General features: G+C 37.7%; 1 protein-coding gene across 6 annotated transcripts in view; it reads left to right on the top strand.

The window, feature by feature from the left end:
* Nucleotides 1-23,684, top strand: part of ltbp1 (latent transforming growth factor beta binding protein 1) — a 79,302-nt gene that overhangs the window by 13,791 nt on the left and 41,827 nt on the right. For all 6 annotated transcript variants that reach the window (XM_079386672.1, XM_079386674.1, XM_079386670.1 and 3 more), the window contains 5 exons: nucleotides 11,924-12,078; nucleotides 16,581-16,748; nucleotides 21,255-21,458; nucleotides 22,140-22,399; nucleotides 23,301-23,403. In XM_079386672.1, coding sequence (XP_079242798.1) covers nucleotides 11,924-12,078; nucleotides 16,581-16,748; nucleotides 21,255-21,458; nucleotides 22,140-22,399; nucleotides 23,301-23,403 — 890 coding nt within the window. The remainder of the gene's footprint in view (nucleotides 1-11,923; nucleotides 12,079-16,580; nucleotides 16,749-21,254; nucleotides 21,459-22,139; nucleotides 22,400-23,300; nucleotides 23,404-23,684) is intronic.

Genomic DNA, 23,684 nt, shown 5'->3' with positions numbered 1-23,684 from the left:
AATTTTGAGATGTGGGGGAAAGCCACAGAATTGCCCCCATGTTGGTTCCAGGAAAAGCTGTTAGACTGTGACAGGGCAGGATATTGATGAATTCTACTTAAAATATTAATGAAAGCAGTTTATGTGCTGGGACTGACGTGCATTTTCAGTCAGAGTTTGGACATATCTGCTTGGTAATTGCTACCAGACCTGTCCTCGAAAGCTTCTGTGGGTTTCCACAGGGTTTATTGTGTGCGGAGGAGGTAGGCCTCTCTCCAGAACTCCCCTTCCTCTCAGCTGCAGACAAACTTGCTCAACATTTGAGAGGAATTTCCTGCATTTTAGATATTTGGATCATTTTGAATTATCAGTATATATAATCAATATTTAATTATATTATTAGGATAATATTTGGGTTTCAAAAGTCAAAAAGACAAGACTCTGAGTGTTACAAGGTAGGGCTGTCACGATATCAGAATTTACATTACATTTTCTGTTTATATTAATATCTTGAAAAGACAAATGTTTTGACGAAGTACACAAAGGCTTTATTGCAACCGTCAGTCAAGCAGCCCTTAGGTAACTGTGCATTATTTATTTTATTTTATTTCTTCTTTAATTATTTTTTAAATTTTATATTTTACATTGAAGGTGCAATGGTGTACTAAAAATGACATTTTTGGTTGACATTTTTGAAGAATTATACCAGTTATTTCATGGTTAACCTGATATTTGAGAACCAAATATGTTGTATAAAGGTGTTAAAATCTGTAAAGAATACAGATAAACTGATAATCAGTCTATAATCATAATAATCATCTATAATCAATCATCCGTTGATAATTTAATTTTATATTTAAAATATTTTATTTTATTCATTTTAATTCATTTAATTTTTTTTAATTTTTTTTTATTTAATTTTTTTAACTAAAGTACCAAGATTATGCCACTATGTCACTATGCTTGTTCTCTTAGACCGCTTTTTACAGTCTCAGGGTTGCCAGGGTAACACATGGAAGCAGTGAGTTACGTATTCATAAATTTTACATGCAAAAACATTTCTCATCGTGTTCATTCACCTGTTATTTTACTCTTCAAATGGGATATTTGCAACTGTCAAAATATGACAGTTATTAGGCCACATTTCCCTCCAAAACCAACTGAATGAGTGAAAGGTTTATTGAAGCACAGATTGAATGATTTGTTGGTGTGAGTGTGACAGGAAACTGTGAGTCATCAGTGTGGGTTTAGTTTAGTGAAGCTGTGGTTGGGTGTCATCACCGCAGAAACAGGTCAGTGAAATGGTTATTCAAACACTTGGGGAACCTAAACATTTTGGCTAATTGTGGACAAGCATCTAGGAATGAAGAAATGTAAAAAACATTTGACCAATTTGAATCAAGTATGAGCCGTGTAACAAATCTTTTTGAAGTCTCAATGAACTCTAACTTTCAGGCAGGTTTCGTGTGGCATGATTTTACATGTGTGCAACAGTTATACTGAAAAAACGTCTCTCTGCGATGATAATTTTCGGAGTTAAATTTACAGAGTTAAATTTGCAGAGGCCTAGCTTGTATTAATATTATAGTGAGAAAAACCTTTAGATTTATAGTTGAATGAGTTTGTGGATTTGTGTCAAGAAAACCTGATCCATCCAAAGGAACACTGCTGGTCATGGAAAGGATTGAAATGCTTTAGGAGAGATTTTATACAGTGTTTTCTGTTGATGCTTTATTTTCCGAGCCTGGATCAACGCCGAGCATTATGCTCAAGCTGTGTGGCGCACTGTATTTACTATAAACCTATTGTTTGACTAAAGTGATTTGAAGTGTTTAATGTTGGAGGTTATGATTAAGTCTTGTAGTGTTTGTGCTCTGAGGATTTTTTTGTGTTGACTTATCCAGATCTCAAGTAAACTCATGAATCCTTTGCTGGCAGTTTAGGTGACCTTCAGGTGAGTTGAACACTGAGTCACTGGTCCTTTTAAATACTTATATAAAACCATAAGTTGTAACTGACATGGCTGCATGGTTTAGGGCACAATAAAAACAACAGCAGTTGACCACTGTGCTGTACAACCTTATATAAAAGACAAATAAATATGAACAGTTTTTGACCGCAATACACACACACACACACAAAAAAAGAAACCTCTAAGGACAATTATAAGCCCTTGAAAAAAGGTAGGTTTTTAACTTGGATTTAAATTCAGATTCAGAAGAAACTAATCGAAGGGAGACTATTCCATAATTTTGGCCCAGCAATTGAAAAGGCACGGTCACCCCTCAACTTCAATCTAGATCTAGGGACCATCAACACTCTTTTCTCCGAAGACCTCAGTGGTCTAGAAGATGTATTTGGATTTAAAAGATCACTGAGATATTCAGGAGCCGTTCCACTCAGAGCTTTAAAAACAAACCATAAAATTTTAAACTCGATTCTGTAACAGATTGGCAACCAGTGCAAAGAGCATAATACAGGAGAGATATGATCAAATCTGCAGGTGCCAGTCGCATTTTGAACCATCTGGAGTCGATTTATATTTGATTGACTTATTCCCATATAAAGGGAATTACAATAAACAAGCCTTGATGACACAAAAACATGAATAACTCTCTTTAAACGACAAAAAACTCTTGGCTTTTGATAGCAATCTTAATTGGAAGAAACTGGATCTGACTACAGAATTTATCTGTTTATCGAATCTGAGTGCAGAATCAAAGGTAACACCCAGATTTCTCACAGACAGTTTTTTGCAGGAATCAAGATCTCCCAAATCACAATCAGGGGCCCCCGAAGACCCAAACACAATGACCTCCGTTTTGCTCTCATTAAGATCTAAAAAGTTTGAAGAGAACCAAGACTTAATATCATACAAACACACATTCAGTGATCCCAAGCCTCTTTGATCATTTTTCCTCAAGGGCAGATAGATTTGGGTGTCATCAGCATAGAAATGAAATGACACCCCGTGCTTGGTAAGGACCAGTATGCTTTCCATTAATTTTACGGACATTTCCTTCGACCCTAAAGCACAGCACTATGCAGTGTAATTCAACTATGCAGTGAAAATTCCTTTATATTAACATGGCACACTGGCCTAATTTTACGGACTTTTCTTAGAGCGTATGTAATCACCCTGTGAGGAACACATACTGACTCCACCACAGCATGATGTAACTGCTAGCCTCCAGCGATTAAAAACCCACCCATAATAGAGCAGTGCTGTTAACACACACCTGGCTCTGTAACTCCAGTCAATCAGGAGGTCTGGAGTTTGTCGGTGCTGCTTCTCTCATGTCTGGCAGGACTTTGAAGTGTCAGTCACATCCAGGTTACACCCGTGCAGTAAGGTGCCACCCTACTCTGAAGTGTGAACTGTCCTGCTGATGGGTAATAAGAAACAAGGGATAGGTTCCTGGTTTCTTTAAAATCATGATAGTGACTGTTAGCTAAACTCAGCATCCTTAGCATTTTAGGAAAATTATTGATACGGTCAACATTTTGCCAAAATGTAATTGTAACATGGACAATGATTCTTAGTAATATATTGAGCAAAAATGATCAAATAATAATTTAATAAAAATGTAATACATTTTTATTATTATAAATAATATATACCTAAAATGACATTTGCTGACATTTAATCAGTCCCATCAAGGTTTCGTAGGACTTTTTTCTGATTATGTATTTATTTATTGTAACGTAAAAATGACTGAATTTAGCTTTCTTGAAATGTGTGTGCAAATATTCCAGTAACCATGATGTATTTATGTAACTGGTGATAATACAATTACCTAAATATGTTTGCACATTACTAAAATTGTGATCCTGGTCCCCCATGCACAAGGCAATGGTTTCACGAGCATAGAAATACTCATAGTTCTGCTTGAATTGTATTGGAATTGTGTAGGACACAATAGCTTGCAGACTGTCAGTGAATCAGTATGTCAACAGTGAAGCTTATGTACTGTATACTTAAAATTAAAAAAAAATATTATTTAATGTTAATTGAACAATTATATTGGCTATTGTTGTAATATTGTTTTTCACCGCATGTGTCTCGGCTTGGAAGTAAACCGGTTGAAAAGAAAATAGCCAAGTCATGAATGAATGATTTGGAAATAAAAAATAAAACCTCTCCAGGCCCTCAAATGGGCTTCATATCGGACATTTTCAGTCCTTTTCAAACACTTGTATATAACCAGATGTCCTAGTTCTCTGTTCTCTGCTCAATTTGTAATGGCATTCACTTGTATTCAAAAATACAAGCTGGCACAAAAAATGTGCAAGCATGCTTGATTTCCGTTTAAATTCTGTAATCACTGAATCACAAAATCTTGGAGCGACTGTTTAATGAAGTAATCACAATAAGCTCTTGACAGCTGTAGCGATTAAGAGATCATCTGCATTATAATGTATCAAACAGCATTGGCATGTAGTCTAGGTGTTATCGTCAGTGATGAAATTGGGTCTGCTGGTGTTTAGGAAACAAATATCCATCTGCAGACAATAGGTGTTGAAGAGAGCTAAAGCATCCTGATGTGGGTCACTGGATTCATTAGAAGAGAGAGCTGTGTAGTATCTCGCAGAGCACGAGGGAGGAACTGAAGCGGATTCCGCCAGATTCTGGGAATAACAAGAGGATAAGAGCGGAAGGAGAAGAATAGACAAAGTGGTCAAAAAAGTGGGAGAAGGAAATGGAAAACCGAGATGGACGAAGTACTGATATTATTAAAGAAGGAGGATGGGCAGAGAGGTACAGAAAGAAATGGAGAAGGGTCAGAGAAAAGAAAGAGGTAGAGAGAGAAATGGACATGTGAAAAATTAAGTTGTTTATGTGAAAATAAGCATAATCTGGAGATCACTGGAGTTCAGACCTGTGTAGCTGTTCGGTTTTGATTGAGAGGGAGAGTGAGAGAGTAAAAAAATAACTCCCTGCATCTTTTTTTCGATTTAATTACAGCACGTCTGCCAGCATACGAGGTCCCGCCAGCTATTTTGTTGAGACTGGAATTGGAGCTTATGTTTATAACTTTTCTCTCTCACGCTCTCTCCCTCTCGGCCTCTCTGACATCCCCCTCTCACTCTCATCTTCTCTCTGATGGAGCTGTGGACTTCAACAGCAGTAGCTGGATGATCTATAGGTATTGATTTCATGTTAAATGTTTATCCACAAGTGAAATTTGAGAACAAAGCTTGATATGGCTTTATCTCCATATACATCACATTCTAAGCTAGCTATTCCAATTTAGTGAACTGTAAAAGCAAACGTTGCTCACTACTCAAATACTACTCAAAGAGCAAAATTGCTCCTATTGCTCTTATAAAATTGGTTAGCTAACATGCATATTAAGCAGCACAACTGTTTTCAACATTGATAATAATAAGAAATGTTTCTTGAGCACCAAATTAACATATTAGAATGATTTTTTAAGGATCATGTGACACTGAAGACTGGAGTAATGACTGCTGAAAATTAAGTTTTGCCATCACAGGAACACATTTAAAAAAATGATCAAATAGAAAAGAGTTATTCACAGTATTACTTCACAATAATACTGATTAACTGAAATTTTGATTAAAAAATGCAACCATGTTAAGCATAAAAGACTTTTCAAAAACATTCATCTTACCAGTCGCGACCTGGTAATGTAGACTGTATATGTTTTTTTTTTTTTCCTTCTCCATGTGGTGCCTTTAATTACCATGCTCTTTCAGATCATTCAGGCAACCCATTGGCTGTTTGATTTTGAAAATATGTCATTTTGCACATTCCAAGTTATTATATTGCTGGGCTGCAATAGACACATTAGAAGAAGTGAGCGGAGCCGCATCACATGTGTTCAACCGCTATGCTCCAAAAACCATAATTACAATTCATATTACCAGGATTTACTCTGAATCTCAGCCCAGTGTCGTAAAATTCAATTTAAACAGCTCATTATACTCCTGCTCCCCTTGCGCAGAATAATCTTAGGGCAAATAAACATTAGTGAATTTAAAAAAAAAAAAGAAAAATATGTGGCTTCATGGCCACAGGAGCAGCACTGAGTGCTGACTGGCTCTCTAGAGCGCGTTCTGAATCCAGAAGCGAGTGGGTTCAGTTCCAGTCTCAGACAAGTTACTCTTCATCAGAGACGACATATGTAAACAGCTGTCCCAGCTGATCTAACCTGTCTACCAGAAGAGTCACTGTGGGCAGAAATCAGCTGCGATCACAGAACCTAAATGGATCTGGATTTGTGCTCTGTAAACTTCTTCTCTTACTGGCCTGCTGTGGTGATGTGTGTATGCCATAAAAGATCCTGCTGTTCTTTTGTTGTGCTTTTATTGAGATATTTGAATGCAGACCACACAGTTTGTTCAACTAACTGCTCGTCTGCAAACCCCATTTCATATTATGATACTATTAAAGTAGCTTCATACTAAAATATTAAACTCATTTCTCACAGGAACTGTGTTCCCTGTTGAGTATCTTTTTCTTTCTTAGTTTAAAAATGTTAATATTGCTGCTCCATCACTTTAATTTGCAGTTTAGGCAAAGGTTATTCAGAAATATTGGGTGTGCACTCTGTGCTCTATTTTTATAGTGCCCTTTAAAGCATGAAATTGAACTATACTTCCATTCAAAATTTTCAGGTCAATTAGGGGCAAAAAATTAATACTTTTATTCAGCAAGAGCACATTAAATTGATCAAAAGTGGCAGTAAAGACATTCATAATGTTAAAAATGTTCATGATGTTCTTTTGAACTTTCTATTCATCAAAGATTCCTGAAAATAGTAGCATGGTTTATACAAAAATATTCAACAGCACAACACTTTTCAACCTTGATATTAATAAGAAATGGTTCTTAAGCATCAAATTAGAATAATTTCTGAAGGATCGTGTCATACTGAACACTGAAGTAATGGATGCTGAAAATGTAGCTTTGCCAATAGAGAAATAAATGACATTTTATAAATATATTTAAAGAAAACTGTATTTTTGTCAAATAAATGCAACTTTGGTGAATATAATAAACTTTTTTCAAAATGCATTATTTTGTGTGCCACAGTATAAAAAAGTCAGTTTTGAAACAAAATAGGGTGAATAATAAAGGCAAAACTTTTGCGTGAAGTATCCCTTTAAGACTGCTTAGTCAACTAGACATAGACTAGACTGACTGATTTTTAAAACATGTAGTTTTGACCCCTAGTGAAAGTGACATGAAAGTGCACAACTCTAATGGTACAATGAGATATTTGTTCTAGAGTTGATGCTGAAAAGTACTTCAGTACATCCATCTCCATCCCTTTCCACGGTCCACAGGAAGACAATTATAACTTGAACAGTGCTTAGTTGTCTGTGCTAAACATACTGAAAAAATGGTCTGGGCCACAGAGCACATCTGGGCACAAACCCAATGGTTTCCTTACAATAATTTACATTACGGCACACGTGTATTCACGGATTTATGTTACCGTCTGCTGAACATTCAATAACAAGTGTAAGAGAATGCTGTATTTCACATGCATACATCAAATGTGCTGCGTACATCTTACACGCGTGTGTTATGTGGCGTTGAAAGCGTCTAGTCAGCCCTTCAGGGAGGGTTTTCATCAGGGATAGTCTTACGCAGTCTGCGGTTGTGGGTGTTTGGGCTTTACGTCACAGTCCTAAGTGTCTTAAGGACTGATATTTTTTATAAATGTTGTCCTCATTTATATGTGCATGTGTGTGTAGCCTGTATGAGAGGGTTTCAACTAGGTCTGGTGTTTTAGGGAGGATCTGTGTGTATGGACCGTGTTTGTGTGTGGGTTTAAATGTATTTACAGACTGTGTGTGTCTGGGTGTGTGGTTAGCGTGTAGGCATTTACAAAAAGTGTATGTGTGTGGTTTGTGTGCGTGGGTGTGTGTATGTGTATGTATTTAGAGAGCGTCTGTGTGGTTGGTGTAGTGTGTTTGTGTGTATTTAAAGCGATCCACAGGTGCTGGGATGGTCAGGTTTCTTGTGTTGTTTGGTTTCAAGCTGAAATGCAGCCTGGCAGTGAACCAGAATCTGGATTCATGGAGCATCTCAGGTTTAGTGTGGTAGACCTGTCCAGACACCTGTCAGACGAGAAGCTGGGGAGCAATGTGCGAGAAAGAGAGACAATAAAAGAGACACATGTCCTCCCCGTCGCTGTGGCCACCAGCTCGAGTACCTGTTGAGGAAGAGCTACGAGATGCCCGCTGGCATAAGAACATGAGAGACAGTCATGGTGTAGTATAGTCCTCTTGGAGGAGATTAGAGCAAGCCAGCTGGCCTCCTTCACAAACACAGACACAAAATTCAGTTTTCCTGTCTACATGTGCAGGAAACTCACAGCTCTTTCCACACCAGGTCTGGTAACGCAGCTTATTAGGAAGTTCATGAGTGCTGGCTTTAGAATTATAAACCCATTCTGTCTTTTAATGCTCTTGGCTTTATTAGTAATAGTGCTTGCTTAGGCAACGCCCAAACAATCACCCAAACACCCAGCTTCACCGCTTTGGGCTGCATTCATTAGTAATTGCGCACAAGTGTTCTTACTTAGATTGGCAGACACAGTTCTCACGCAAAATTCTCATGCATTAAATTTATTCATTCCCTCGTTTTAATGTTTATAAATCTGGATTATTTTGAATGTAGAGCACGTACCTGTAGTTACGAATTAGCATAATACATGCCCAATGAATCTCCATATAAGGGATTTTCGTACCAGCTCTCCTGTGTAGGAATTCATCACTCTCTGCAAATGCATCGTTAAACTTTCTAAAGATGGTCACTTGCTTGAGAGTATGTGTGTGTGTTTTTATATGGGACACTGATTCTATGTTAGAGGTAGAATGAATGGGGTATATGTCAAACGTCACCTGACCAAACCCAGAAAACTGGTGTCATTGCATTCGCTTGTCGGAGAATGTGTTAACAGCTGTATGAATTAATGGTGATATCTATGGACTTAGGTGGGTAGGAGCTAACCTAGCTAGTTGTTTTTATTGTTGCTGTTTTATTCAATTTCAATATCTAAATGTTTGTGAAAAAAAGAGAATAAAATTAAACTTTTCGATATCAATCCACATATGTGATGGACATAGGTTATGATCATCTTTGGTATCTCCTTTGAAGAAATCTTGAGTAAAACTGCTCCATGTTTAACTAAGCACATACAAAACACTTGAGACGGAAGTGAGGAGAGCTGTTTTACAGAATGCGGAAGTCTGTTGTGCATAACCCCCATTGTCAGTATATATGCAAGTGTGATAGCATGTGTGATAGCGGGAAAATGGAGAGATGCATTTGGAAATGCTTGAAACACTGTCTTCCACTAGTTCTCACCACATATCAGCTTCCACTGTCCAGGACATGTGATGGTGTGTGTGTGTGTGTGTGTGTGAGAGAGTTTATAAGCACTTACACAGCTCATTGCTTTTCACCTGTTCAGGAAGAGACATTTTAAACTCTTTTTATGTGTGTGGTCTGCTTTTTGTAAACTGTAATGTTCTGTATTTGTAGGGTGTAACTGGTTTTACTTCTGAAAAGACCAACTTGAATTTTCATGCTGGTTCAGGGTGGTTTACGATGGTCTTGCTGGTGAACAAGAATGTTTCTTGACAGCAAAGCCCATAACCATACAGTATATTTGTCAAGTTGGTTTTGTGTTTGCTGCTCTGGAGTGCAGGCCCAAACTCAGCTCTTAGAGGCTAATCACTCTATTATATGTTGTTCCCAGACAAATTCAATTAGTCCTTGCTCAAGGCTTGACTTGTGTGTCTAAACGAGTTGGCATTCACCCTCTCATAACTAGAATAGAAAATAGTTGCTAAAACCTTTTTTTATATATGTTTGCCTCTGTTTTCTAACCCCAGAGTTGTAAACAGAGCCAATTGACTGGTCTTTAAATCGTTTGATCTGTTGGTACATATGCATGACACAGAAGTAAACTATAAAGACTGTGAGAAAGGGTGAGAGACTATGCCCTTCAACACCTTGCATGACATTAAGAGCAGTACAAACATTTCAAAATGAGACCTCTTTGGAAACATCAAACGAGAGATGAAAGACAGATGGAGCAACAAAGCTGAATAGTGTGAAAGACAAGATGAGAGATCAGTGGAGAAAAGGAACCTCTGTTTACACTTTCCCTGTAAATATTCTCATTTTGTTTGCTCGATTTTGTGTATCTGCTCCTTCCGTTGCTAAATTTGATCAGAAATCAGATGCTGTTTATACACTTTGTCCTCACATTCTCGCTTTGTTGTGGATAAAAAGCATGTTGTTATGTCTAAAGCCTTGCTTGCACTGAAAGGCTGCGATCGCTGCCTGCACTCCCATTGGTGGTTGTGGCATCGTGTAACTGCTCATTTGCATAAAGTCAAACTGCAGTACTGGTAAGTATTGATGTCACATTATTGATGCCTGGTCACTTTTTAATTGCAAGTCGATTTCAGTTAGAATGGCCCTTAAAGGTGTAGTTCACCTACAAATTTAAATTCTGTCAACATTCATTCCAAACCTGTATGAATGTTGGTAATCAAATAGTTTCCATTCCCATTGAATTACATCGTATTTTTGTCCATACAATGAAAGTCCATGGGACCGAAACTATTTGAAAGAATAGTCAGATACTGGTTTGGAACAACATGATGGTGAATGCATTTTAGGGTGGACTATTCCTAAGGGTACAGACACCATTCAGACAGACCTGAGGTCTGTGCTGTTATTCTAAGTTGGCGACCCTGATTTAGACCTGTGCGTCATCATCTTAGAAAGCTTCCCAGCTGTGATTCTCAGCAACCACATCCCTGTTTTCTTCATCCTAATAGATGTATGAAAGACAAATTACATTTCACATCCGTTTCCTCACAGCTGTGTGCTGTGTTTTGTCTCCTTATTAGCAAGATGTTTGATACTTTCACACAGACGTAGCTGATAATTATCAGTACCCATAATCCCCTTACAGATTTCTTGTGGGGAATTTGGCTGTATTTGGTTTTTACATTGTGTTCTGTACTCTGTACCAAAAGTTAGTGAGCTGACTATCTAAAGAGCATTTTAAGGGCCTTTCCAAACGGTAGACAGCAACATGATGCTGTCTTATGAGATGGCTCATTTTGGCCAAATTCTACAGCGACATTGTGTCCTTATTTTAGTATTATTTATACTGTTATATTTATTAATATTTGGAATTGGCTTTTTTTAAGTTTTCATTTTAGTTGTAGTGGATATTATGTGCTTTCATCATTTTTGCAAATTTTTTATATTTCTGTATAGCTTTAATTTTGTGTGTTAATTTTAGTGCCTATTTAGTACTTCAACTTTTATTTCAGTTAGCTGCCAAGGTAACATACTGAAGTTTATCATGCAATATTTATATTTGATTTTATTTCAGCTTTATTTCAGTTACCAAAATTAAGTTATCACTTGCGATGAAGGCAATCCCAGACTGCACTGCAACAAACTGAAGCAGAAGTATTTCACTCATTCATAATTGAGGTGACTTGGCCAGTAAACTCTATAATGATATACTAAAAGAAAGAAAAAGGATTTTACAGAAAAATGAATATGGTAATAACAGAAAGAGAGTGTAATGTGCTATGATTGATATTTGTCTTATGTGCTGGCATTCAGCCGGATGTGTGTGATCAATATAATGCAAAACAAATATGAATCATGTGAAATGCTGATGTGTTTTATATGTTGCAAGTGATTGGTTTCATTTACATGTGACCAGAAACATGTCTGCATGTTCAAGGTACTATGGTTTTCCATTTGGCCTTGAGCAGGTAATTAATCAAAATGAAAACCACATAAATTAAAATATGAATACATAAATATAAATATATGAATTTTCAATATGGACATAAATCATTGTAACAGTAAAAAACACTTGAAAAAGTAGGGTGTTTACTTTTTTTTAATGTTTGTATCTTGCAGAGTACAAAACCCAGTTTCAATGACGATGCACCAAAGCAAAACCCAGAAATTCATGCTTCAACAGAAAAACTACCACACTCACACACAGGTGCACGGAGTCGGACCCACCCTGAACCGGGCCATCCCTCTTTCAGTGGGACACAATCCAATAAATGGTAAGTACAATCCATCAAGCGTTGGATCTCTTTGAATTCAGTGGGTTTTTTGTGTTGTCTTTCACAGCACATGAGCATGTCAATTAAAATACCTAAAAACCACTGTAAAGTTGTTCAAAAGACTTTTGCACTATAATTCGAAGTCATATGATATGTGTGAGAAACACATTGAAATTTAAATCGCAAGAAATTTAAAAAACTAATTATGTTTGGCATTGTTTAACCTGCACTTGACGGAAGACTTGTTCATGTGACACTGAAGACTGGAGTAGTGGCTGCTGAAAATTTTGCTTTACCATCACACAAATAAATTATATATTCAAATAGAAAACAGTTATTTCAAATTGTAATAATGTTTCACATTATTACTGTTTTTGTATTGCATTTTCAATCAAATCAATGCATCCTTGGTGAAAAAAATTAAAATCTTACCCATTCCAAGCTCTTTCACAGTAGTGTATGTCTTGGCTTCCATTCTCTATAATTCTGACACATTGATGTAATCCCAAAGCATCTCCTCCTGTTAAAGAAATCTGAGAAATAGTGACATCAGCATCTCATAATGTTATTTAAAGTAGCAGTTTTTATATTTCAACAAGTCTCACTGACTCCGCATGAAGCCCTGGGTGTTTGACGGAATGACAGATCACACACACTGTGAAACATTCCGTGAGCAGAGTGACAGCATGTCTGGCTCACTTAGAAACGTTTAGCTCCGTGTCTGCAACGCTGTGAGATGACAGTATGATTTTGTTATACAGCTGTAGTATGAAGTTGAAGATGATGATAAAACAGGGTTCCCACAGTCATCAATATTAAAGGTGAATATTAAAACTTCCAAGCCTAGAAGAGATATGGAAATGTATGAAATATTGAAAAGTCATTGGAAATTTCTATAAAAAGTACCTCCCCCCAAACTAATCATACTAGAGTACAATAGCTATAAAATGTTTTTTTAAACATCATTATCTATCACAAGCCATCAGAATGTCATGGAAAAGTAAGGAAATTCATTGATCAAAAGGTGTGGGAATCCACAGTACAAATTAGTGGTTAGATGGTTCACAACCACAGGCATGTGTGTTTTAGACCCTATATTCTCGCTTCCCCTCTCTCTATTGCTTGTCTGTTGTCGTCTCATTTATTGTAATTTTGTATTGCTGCAGGTCGGCCCTTAAGTTATGGCCCCATTGTTGTTTTTTTCCAAGCGGATCCTCTGGTTGAAATCGTATAAAGACTTAAACATTGCCTTGTGCTCTGCACTGTCTAAAGTGAGTTATTAGCCTCATTTTCTCTGGGTAATTTTAGATAAAAGTCTGGCCATGAGGGAAGGCAAGAATTGGAGAAAAGAGAAAGAGAGAGGGGGGAAATTAAATGACAGAGCATTACGATAAACGGTCATTGAGGGAAGTGCTCTTAGGAGGCAGGTGAGAGGATTAGATACAGTAGTTCTGCATGTGAATGAGGGGACAGTGGGGCGGCAGAACTAATGTGTAGCATGACATCTATTATCCCTCTTCCTGCCCTGCAGACTGGCAGCGTTACACAACTCTGCCGAATACAGCCAGAGCTCTGCTGTAATACTAATGCAAGGAGGAGCCCGTGGGGTATTGGGTAACTGTTTTTGCACGGTGTTGTGGTCTGACATGCCGTTTCTCGCTGCTTTGAAACTCAGCCAAACCGCACTCTGACTGGATGTCGGATCGTACAGAAGTGACCGGGTTCACTCAGAGGGAGACAGACCTTTACATATTACATTACGTTAGTCTGTAGGCCATAAGAGACAAGCATCTGACTGACTTCCTGTTGACCTCATGTTACATTTGTAGTTTTGATTGGATTTATGGATTGATGGAAAGAAGGGGGATTGGGTTAGATCTACAGTTTGAACAGAAATCCTGATATTTTGGGGACAAGGAACACTTTAAAAAAAGTAATTTGTTCACAAATCAGACTACAAAGATTGTGCTACATGTTTCTGACTCTCTAAAAAAGAAACTTGTTGGAGAATGCTATTTTATCTCATTACATTCGATTCCTGCTAAATCTGACTTAAACATTTGGGTATGTCTTCCAAGGTAGTCTAATAGCCTAATTGGTTAGTAATAGACATAAAGGGAGAGCAGTGTAAAAATATTAATTGTCCTGTTAATCATAGTCTTGATTTGAATGATCTCAATTCTGAAAATCTTTTCTATTATTACTGCTGAATCTATAGCTTCAGGTGAAGTGGACCGAATTCAAAGTAAAACGATAAAAAGGGTGTTTACTGCAAAATAAGGACAAGAAAACACACTTTTCTATTAATGGGTCTAATTCACAAACAAATTACTCTTAAGAAATTAATATTTTTATTGAATAGAAAAATAAGCAACCAGTGTTATTTGATTTGACCAAATGATTCTCTTGATACATTTCTTGTGATGAATCATTCAAAAAGACTAAGTTAACATTTAAATCAGTTTGTCATATCCTGATATAAATGATGAAATACAGACATTGTATTAATATTAATTTATTTAAAGAAAAAAAAAAGAAAACTTTGAGCAAGATGTGCCATCTCTTGCTTGAAAGGGAAGAAATATCCCTCTAAGCCACATTAGCTCATGTCCAGGTAGGGGACTGAAATCCTAGCATCAAATCTGAGGTTATGTTTTATGATTAGTTTTATATAAAAACAAAACAAGACTGTGGTATTTCCTATGGTAATTTAGATTTTCCAACTAAAAGTGTATTTGTGGTTAATGGTAGTTAGAGCAGACTAGTCTCTCAATGTCTGGCACCCAGTGAGGTCTGTTGAACACGAGAGACAGCCTGTCAGCAGCCCTCTGTGTGTGTGTGTGTGTGTGGGTGGCGATCTGGTAAGCCATTCATCTCTTGTCGTCTGTTGCTATACACTCTCAGTGTGTCTTCCTCAATTTACTTTCCTTTCTCACTTCATAACAGCTGCTGTAGATGTGTGTGTTAGCGTCATCAGTAGCAAACTGATTTCTCTTATGTCTGTGGAGACATTGTTTGATCTTTGAGGAAAGGTTACGTGTTAGATTCTAGTTGATTTGCTTTACATAACAGCGAGAGGGAAGGAGACTAAGCATTATAAGGCTTAGTCTTATAAGCATAATACAGATGTTGGTGACTTGGTGAAAAAAATCTTAAAAACCACAATCACACTAATGCAAATTAGCATGCCAATTTCGCTCTGTTCCTCACACAAAGCTATGATGTGACACACAAACTGTATGGATGGTCTGCACAAACCGTATGGACTACTTTAAAAAAAACGTTTTACGGTATAAACCTTTTTTTATGTCACACAGAAGAAAGTCATGGGAAAGTCATGACGTTTAATTGTTCTTTTTTTGTAATTCATAATATTTTTTTGGTGAAATAATTCTTTAACGAGATTTGTTTTAAATGGATCGAAGGAGGATGAATGATAGTGTAAGGGTCAGGAATAGAGACAAAGAAACATAAGAAACAGGAAGCAGACAGAAAAACAGGCAGATAATCGAGCAGAAAACAGGCCAGGAATATCTACAGATGTCTGACTGGAAAATATTTAGTGAGACGGTGATGCCAAGAGTGTATCAGAATGCAATTTAAATAGCATGTTCACTAATACAAGGAATTAATTAACTAGACACAGAGAGGAGAATGTGGGTACATTCTTTTCCACATAGTTTTTCAGGTGGAAATGACATCACTTCAATTAAAGGATTCAGGACAGACTATTAGGAAATGTGTTTTCCCTGCATTTTTCATATGGAGGTGTGAAAGTCTATTTATGCTGGTAAGAGATGAAGCTGCTTAAGAGAGACAAAGAGGTTGGAACTGGACTTCAACTAACAGCAATTGTATAATCAATTAATCTGACAATTATTATTTTTTTCTTAAATTTGATGTTTTACATCTAGCCAAACCTGATTAACATAAATAAAACTATACACTTTTCCTAGTTAACAATATTATGCTTGATTAGTAGTCATAGCTGTAGTTAGAAATGAGAGTTAGTTGGGAAAATCTGACATTCCCTCTTTTCATCGCTGTATAAGGCTTGGAGTTGTGGTCACTTTGTCCGAATCCTGCAAGAAGAACTGGGTCTGGTCCCAGAGTTGTTTGCTAGTCTCTCTTTTTCTCTCTCGCTCTTTTGCTTCCCCCCCCACAGTCACCTCCTCATGTTCCAGAGACTGAGATATTGGATCAAGGACAGAGAAAAGGAGGGAATGGACGAAAAAGGAATCAGACAGTCACAGGGGAACACGTACAGGAGACTAAGAAAAGACAAGACAATAGAAAGACTTTTTTCCTTTCTCCAGCCTCTCTCCCTCTCGCTCCCTCTCTCGTTTCACTTTCTTAAAGCTGAACTCCTGAGCTGTTCTGCCAGACACTGCCTACAAAAGTGAGAGAGAGTCGTTCTGAGTGGTTTATGAAAGCCATGCCGTCCAGACTGATGGATTTTTCTCTTTTCTCTCTGTTGATGTCTCTGCTTTGCTGGGCTGCAGTAGGGAATCACACAGGCCGGATCAAGGTGGTCTTCACCCCGACTATCTGCAAGATGACCTGCACCAACGGCCGCTGTCAGAACAGCTGTCAGCAGGGCAACACCACCACTATCATCAGTGAGAATGGGCACGCTACGGACACGCTCACCGCCCCCAACTTCAGAGTCGGTGAGTGGCATCTTCTCAATGTATTGTGGGAAAAGTGGGAATTTTCATTCATCCATGTCTTTGTAGAACATCTGATTCCTTTGTTGGCAACTGGACTTTATTGAATGTATGCGTGTATGCTTGCGTTAGCTGTATACTGAGCGGTGAACAGCTGGCCGCGGGCCTGTTACATCATGTCCATCCTTAGACAGGTCTATAATTATGGCTGATGTTTGGATGTGTTTCTAGTTGCAGAGGGGAGTTTTCACTTGCCTGGCAGATAGTGTGGAAAAGTTTAAGATGCTTTAGACTGTGTCTGAAAAACCTACATAATTGGGCCTCAGTTCTTCTAGGTTTGTTTCCAGCAGTGATATTTCACAATGAGGGCTGAGAATGGTTCGAGAACATGTGGTTATGACATAGCAGAATGTCTTCTGCCCTCCGGCTCAGCCGGTTCATGTTCATTTACTGCCCAGCTCAGCCTCCTGAATAGAGACAGAGCAGTCTGGGTTCTTCACACACTTCTTAGTTGCAGAATCTGGTGGGTCCCAATCAGGGCATTTGGAAAGAATTAGTTTTGGCTGTGGTAGAGTCTTTGTTACTTTTTTGTTAACTTCTCATTAATATTTGCCCAAATTATGATGTATTTGCTCATGGATGATGTTTTTTACTTCTTGAGCATCATATTTGAATTCTAATATAGAATATGCAAATTACTGCTGTTAAACATTCCATTTGGATTTCATGTATAAGTAAATTCGGCATTTCTCTCAGAGAAAGGGTTATTGCCCCAGAACTGTCAAAAGTTATGAAAGACAAACTCGGGCGTCTTATTATAGACAGTGGAAGCTACTTGGTCAGCCTTTTTTTTACCCACTCAGTAAAGTGATTTTGGAAATATATTTTTTATATGAATATGAATGCTAAATAATATGAATTTGTAGGAGCACATTTCTAGTCAATGGGGTTTTGGGAGTACAAGACAAAAAAGATTTAGAACCACACTAAGTAAACACACTTTCTAAGTAAAGTCAAAAAGTACATTCACTTCTTGCTCCACTGCTCCTTAAGGTTCTGTATTGGGGGATTGCAAGTAGTTACTTTGTGACTTGCATTAGGGTCAAGAATGAAGCAATAGACACAAATTATACACGTTGTTATATAAGGTTTACTTTCCAATCCAATTACTTTGTGGACACAAGGGTAGCATTCATCTAGGGGTTATTTTCACCAGTGGATTTTGTAATCAGCACCAGGCAGGTTGAGCAGCTGAAATTGTATTCCATATAAGAGGGTCAAGAAAGCTTAGAGGAGTAAGTGTTCGGACAGATACTCTCAGAATAAGCATGGAGTTTGTGCATGGTGCTAAGATGTCATTCTCTCTCTCTCTCTCCCCGGTAAGTTGTTTGTCTGAATGAGGTGAGCGTCTGGAGTGGGTGAGTGTGTGCGGCCTTATAAGGAACACAGAGCGTTCTGTCAGCTCTGATCCAGACGCAGCTGGGAGGAGAGATCCCAGGCCCAGCTCCAGCACTGTGGAGAATGGAGACACACACACACATTAGAGTTGGATCAATACCAAGATTTTGGCTTCAGTACTCTGGACCAACCTCTCTTACCTCAGTGTTGATGCTAAATCGATACCTTAAACAACAAATAAACAACCTCAGGCAAATGATAAATGAAACTGGAGCTGTCAGTAGATTCAGTAATTTGACTCATCTCAGAGCAAATGTGCAATAATTAAATATACCTTTCCCCATACATCACCCTTCAAAAGTTAAGGAAGGTAAGATTTTTGATGCCAAATGATCCTTCAGAAATCACACTAATAAAGTGGTTTGGTGCTCAAGAAACATTTCTTCTTATTATTATCAATGTTGAAAACAGTTGTGCTACTTGATATTTTTATTACATTAAGACTTTTTCATTTTGTAAATATTGATTTTTCTATAAATTACACTTTTTTTAATGTCAAATTTGTTAAATGCATTAAAAAACATTGAGTCTTACACATCATTGCATAAACATTTATGCTTCATATAATAGTACATGAACCTTAAAACTATGCACATACTGTATAACATATATAACGGGTCAAGTATCAAAATGGGCAAAATGACATTGTGTCATGGTAATTTTTTTTATCAGTACTCCATGCACACATAGAGACTGTCATACAGACCTGTGAAGTATTGATCAACTCTAGGTTTTGACTGCCACATTGATCAATAGACCATCTCACAGAAATACTCAAGCATTATCACAACTGATCGATATGTAGCTAAATGCTCCTTTATTATGATAGCACTGGAGATAGGAATGTATTACTGTACTTCTGAAAATCATCAGTGATGTCCAGACTGCTCCAACTGGAGCTGAATGTTCATCCTGAGTGACTGTGTATGTGTATATGTCTCACCTAAACGCGTTGTTGGACACCGTTGTGTTGGGTGTTTTCACCGTCATCCCCATGGAGCTGCCACTGAACCTGTCTGTACTAGCAGAGGCGTTGGGGTTTACAGGAAAATGTTACTCCGTCTGTTTAAGGGCCGTGGGTGGCTGCTCTTTTTTTCCAATTGAAATGCTATTCCAGGTGGGCTAATGACATCACAATTACAAAAAGCTCTGATGATTTGCTTTTCTGTTCTCACTTATGTGAAACTCATTTGCCAGTTTTGAAATGATTTTAATGGGTGTGTGTGTCCCTGAACACTCTGTGAGATGTGTGTGTGTGTTTTGTTTTAATTTGTGGTTCAGAATGGTGTTGTCTGAGTCTTAACAGCTGAACACCATACACTACCATTCAAAAGTATTAGATCACTACATTTTTTAAAAGAATGAATACTTTTATTCAGCAAGGGTGCATTAAGTTGATCTAAAGTGACAGTAAACCACAGAAAACCACTACGGTCTGCTCTAGTCGAGTCTGTCCCGTGCCAGGCCTCTCATTAGAGCTGCTCCTGGCTGTCAGCTCATCTGAAAGTCAGTGTGTTTGTTTATGTGTATGTGTGAGAACCTCTGTAGTTGTCATGTTGCTATAGATAAAGCCAGCTTTGACAATAAAAAAAAATAATCCAACCACATCAGTAATGTGTATATCTCATAAATATATATACACCTCTTTTATATAATAAACCATGTTATAGTCATTAATGTGTGAAAGAGTGAAAGTTAGTGATTGTGTGGTCTGTAATTCTGCTCCTGCTAGTTGTCTTGCCATTTCTGCCACATTAAATGTGTTTATTATCATACAGCTCTGTTTCCGGAGATAGTGGTGCTGTGTAGTTCACTAGTTGGGCAGAATGTGTATGTGTGTGTGTGTGTGCATGATTCAGTGTTGATACATGAGTGTGTCAAGTTATTGCCTGAGGTTCACTGTTGGCACTGTGGAATAGTCCTAGATTTCCCACTAGAGCAGAAATAATGAAAGTTTGTGTGTGCGTGTTGTGTATAAATCATGCTTTGTCAGAGTGAATGTAAATATTTATATAAATACACCAATGTATTGGAGAAAATCTGTGTATTAGTTTGTGTGTGAGTGTGGGGTTGTTCAGCTATACCTTGGGGACGAAATTGTCTCTGGAAGACAATTAAATAAATATGACAAAACCTCTCTTTGGGGACATTTGGGGTTACCCTCATTTGGAAAAATGAATGAAATAATGCTTCATGAATAAAAAAAGAGTGTTAAAATGTATATAAAAATAGAAGACCGTGATATGGCATCATTTAGATAGCCAAGTAAGCCGTCTAACTTACCCTCCCTTTAATCTTAAATTTTGGTATCTGTAGTCAGTGAACTCTGGCCACAGGAGGTCTATGCAGTTTGAGAGGAAATTACATCATGTTGTGCTGTGTGGGAGTGGTGGTAAGGACAGCCGTGCTGTTTTAATGAGCATTTAGCATGATGAGTTCATGATGGTTAATTATATTATGTGGCTTTTGGTTTGGGAACGTTTTTAAAGAATATCACGACAGGAGAATGAGGTTCACCTCATTTAAATGTTCGAAATAATGTCCTATACCACAGCACAAACATATTGCCGTAAAAAATCAATACCAAAAGGTTTATTTACTTCAGCTGTGGGATAATTAAATCCATTTATCATTTTGCTAGTATTATTACTGAGCTGAATGTGATCTAAAAGCTCAAGTGAGATGGCGAAAAGCGAGCAAGGTAGAGAGAAAGTCGAAGATGTTTCACGGCAGAATGGTCCGTCACCATAATGGCATGTTTCAGTGGAAATGTGTCACGTAGAACTCTCATTACACGCCACCACAAAAGTTTCTAAATAGCTTTTGTGTGAAGCGTTTAAGCACTTACACACACGCACACAACAGCCCACAAGCAAACACTTGCTCAGACACAGGACAAAACTAAAGTTTGATGATAATTTTGTTGGTTCATCTGTGTATATGCTTGTCAGTCTCTTAAATGTGATGTTGTCACTAAACTAAACATAGAAAAATGTCACCCGATATGGCTGTGATTAACCACACTTTGCTCTGTTTGTGTGTGTGTTTTAGTTGTTTGCCATTTGCCCTGCATGAATGGAGGAAAATGCAGCGCTCGGGACAAGTGCCAGTGCCCACCAAACTTTACAGGAAAATTCTGCCAAATGGCAAATCCTAATGGTCACCAGGGTCAACATGCTGTCGTAAACGGACAGAAGACACATGTCCACTCAACACACACGTTACCCCTCACCTACGGCACTGGACAAAACCAGGGTAAACACTTTTATTTCTGTTTTTACCTGTAGAAAATCGGGCTGAAACTTGTTATTCAGAAATACATGGCTTTGCTGTTATTAAAGGAATAATCAGGGTTCAGAATTACCACAAAAAAAATTATTTTCATCTGTCCTTTCTTTTCTTAACAAAACATAAAAAATAATATTAATAATAAAAGTCTAGGTTACATTGAGACACTTATTATGGAAGTCAATTGGGCTGAGCCATAAACATTTAAATACTCAGTATAGCTACAACATCTATACTCAATCAAAACATGAATTTAGTGTGAAGAATTTCTTATTAACTGATTCCTTGTAAAATAATATCCAATTTTACACCTTGATTGCCAATACACCACAACACCATAAACCCTAAAACTCTAAAATGATTATAAAAATAATTAAACAAGTAATGCACAATTTTTGATAGAATAACTAATGCAAGAGCTTTAATAAAATTATCACATTTTACGGCATTTAAGTCTGCCAGCAATTGTCCCCGATCACTTGATCACAATTATGTTTATCTCAATTTTTGCTCCTTTTTTAGAGAAAACAAGGGACGAGTCAAAATATTTTTTTTCTGGTAATTAACATTATACCACCAATGCTGCTGACTGAGTTTAACTTTCTATTGAAACCATATGAATCCCTTTAAAGTGTAACTTTTCTGTAGGTTTGGTGAATGTCCATGTGAAACATCCTCCAGAAGCCTCTGTTCAGATCCATCAGGTGTCTCCGGTGGATAGTAACGGGCAGGTCAAAAACACACAGTCCAGCCACACCTTCACCTACCACAGCAGCAGCCAGAGCATCCAACACGGACATACTCACAGCAGTGGAATTTACCCCAACCAGCAAACGTACCCCCAATACCAGCCAGGGACTTCCAAGAACCAGCTGGGACGCTGCTTCCAGGAGACTGCTGGAATGCAGGTCAGAGAAACAAAGAGTGTTTGTTTGTAAACTCATGTATAAAGCTTTTATGTGAGGAAATGCGATATTCACACTACGTGTAGATATTTCACCCAAAAATAAAATTTCTGTCATCATTTGCTCACCCGCATGTCGTTCCAAACCTCTATGACTCTTCATTATTATTTCTTCAAAAGGAGATTCTTTGAAATATGTCTCTGTGTTTTGGTCCATACAATGAAAGCCAAAGGCTTCCAGTGTTATTTTGCTGTGAGCTGTGAATCATCCTCTATTAGTCTCTGTCTCTCTCTTTTAATGTCTTTTAAACTAACTCATTTTCAGCTATCATCAGATGATCAAGAAGTAGAGCGAAAGACAAAATGAATAGTGAGATTAGACTCTCACCAGAACATTGTGGTGCTCTGTCTCTTTAAGAAGAGCACTGCAGATGAAATACAAAAGAATGATTCTCAAAAGAGTACCTGCTTCCAGCTTAAAAGAACATCCAGTTGTTTTCTACTCCTATAGTAGTTAGTCTATCAAGTTATTATCATCAAGTTCACCTCAGTCTTGTTTGTTTACTCTAATCGTAAAGTGCCGTGACTGTTTTTGCAACCATTCAGACTTAATTTGCGACTTTGTCTTTTCATGTCAGCAGAGAGGAGGGTGTTATCAGGTTGTTTGAGTTGTGTATCACTGGCGTCTCTCAGATTGTTGTTCTTTTCATGCCTGGTTCAGCAGATTAGATTGAGTCAGGGGAGAGATATCAGAGTGTTGATCAGAAAGAACAGGGATCAAGAGCTGTGTGTGAGCAGAATTATGTATGTGTGTGTGGTAAATGGTCTAGATGAGTATCTCTGTAGTTCTCTCTTATTCTTTAAATCTTTTAACTTACTGGATTTGATTGTGTTTTTTGTTGTAGTGTGGGAAAGCTCTGCCTGGCCTGTCTAAACAAGATGCCTGTTGTGGGACGGTGGGCACATCATGGGGATTCCACAAATGCCAAAAATGCCCCAAGAAAACATGTAAGCTACTGCCTCGCTCACACAAACAAAAGCTTCAGTCTCACACAATTATCTGGCTCATTTTTACAAACAAAAACACCCGTTAAACAATCATCTACCTAGCTTTCACAAACCTAAACACTCATCTCACACACACAAAGAGTATGCTACAATTTTCTTGTTTCCTGAGAGCCTTCGTTAGAACCTTTACAGAATCTGACATTTTTGTCTGACGAATAAGACAGGAGAGTAGATTAACGTGGGTGAACTTGAAAAATGGTGTGTTTTAACATCTTTCACCA

Source organism: Barbus barbus (genome assembly GCF_936440315.1).
Source record: "Barbus barbus genome assembly, chromosome: 30".
Classification (NCBI taxonomy): Eukaryota; Metazoa; Chordata; class Actinopteri; order Cypriniformes; family Cyprinidae; genus Barbus; species Barbus barbus.
This window is presented reverse-complemented; position numbering and strand designations above follow the sequence as displayed.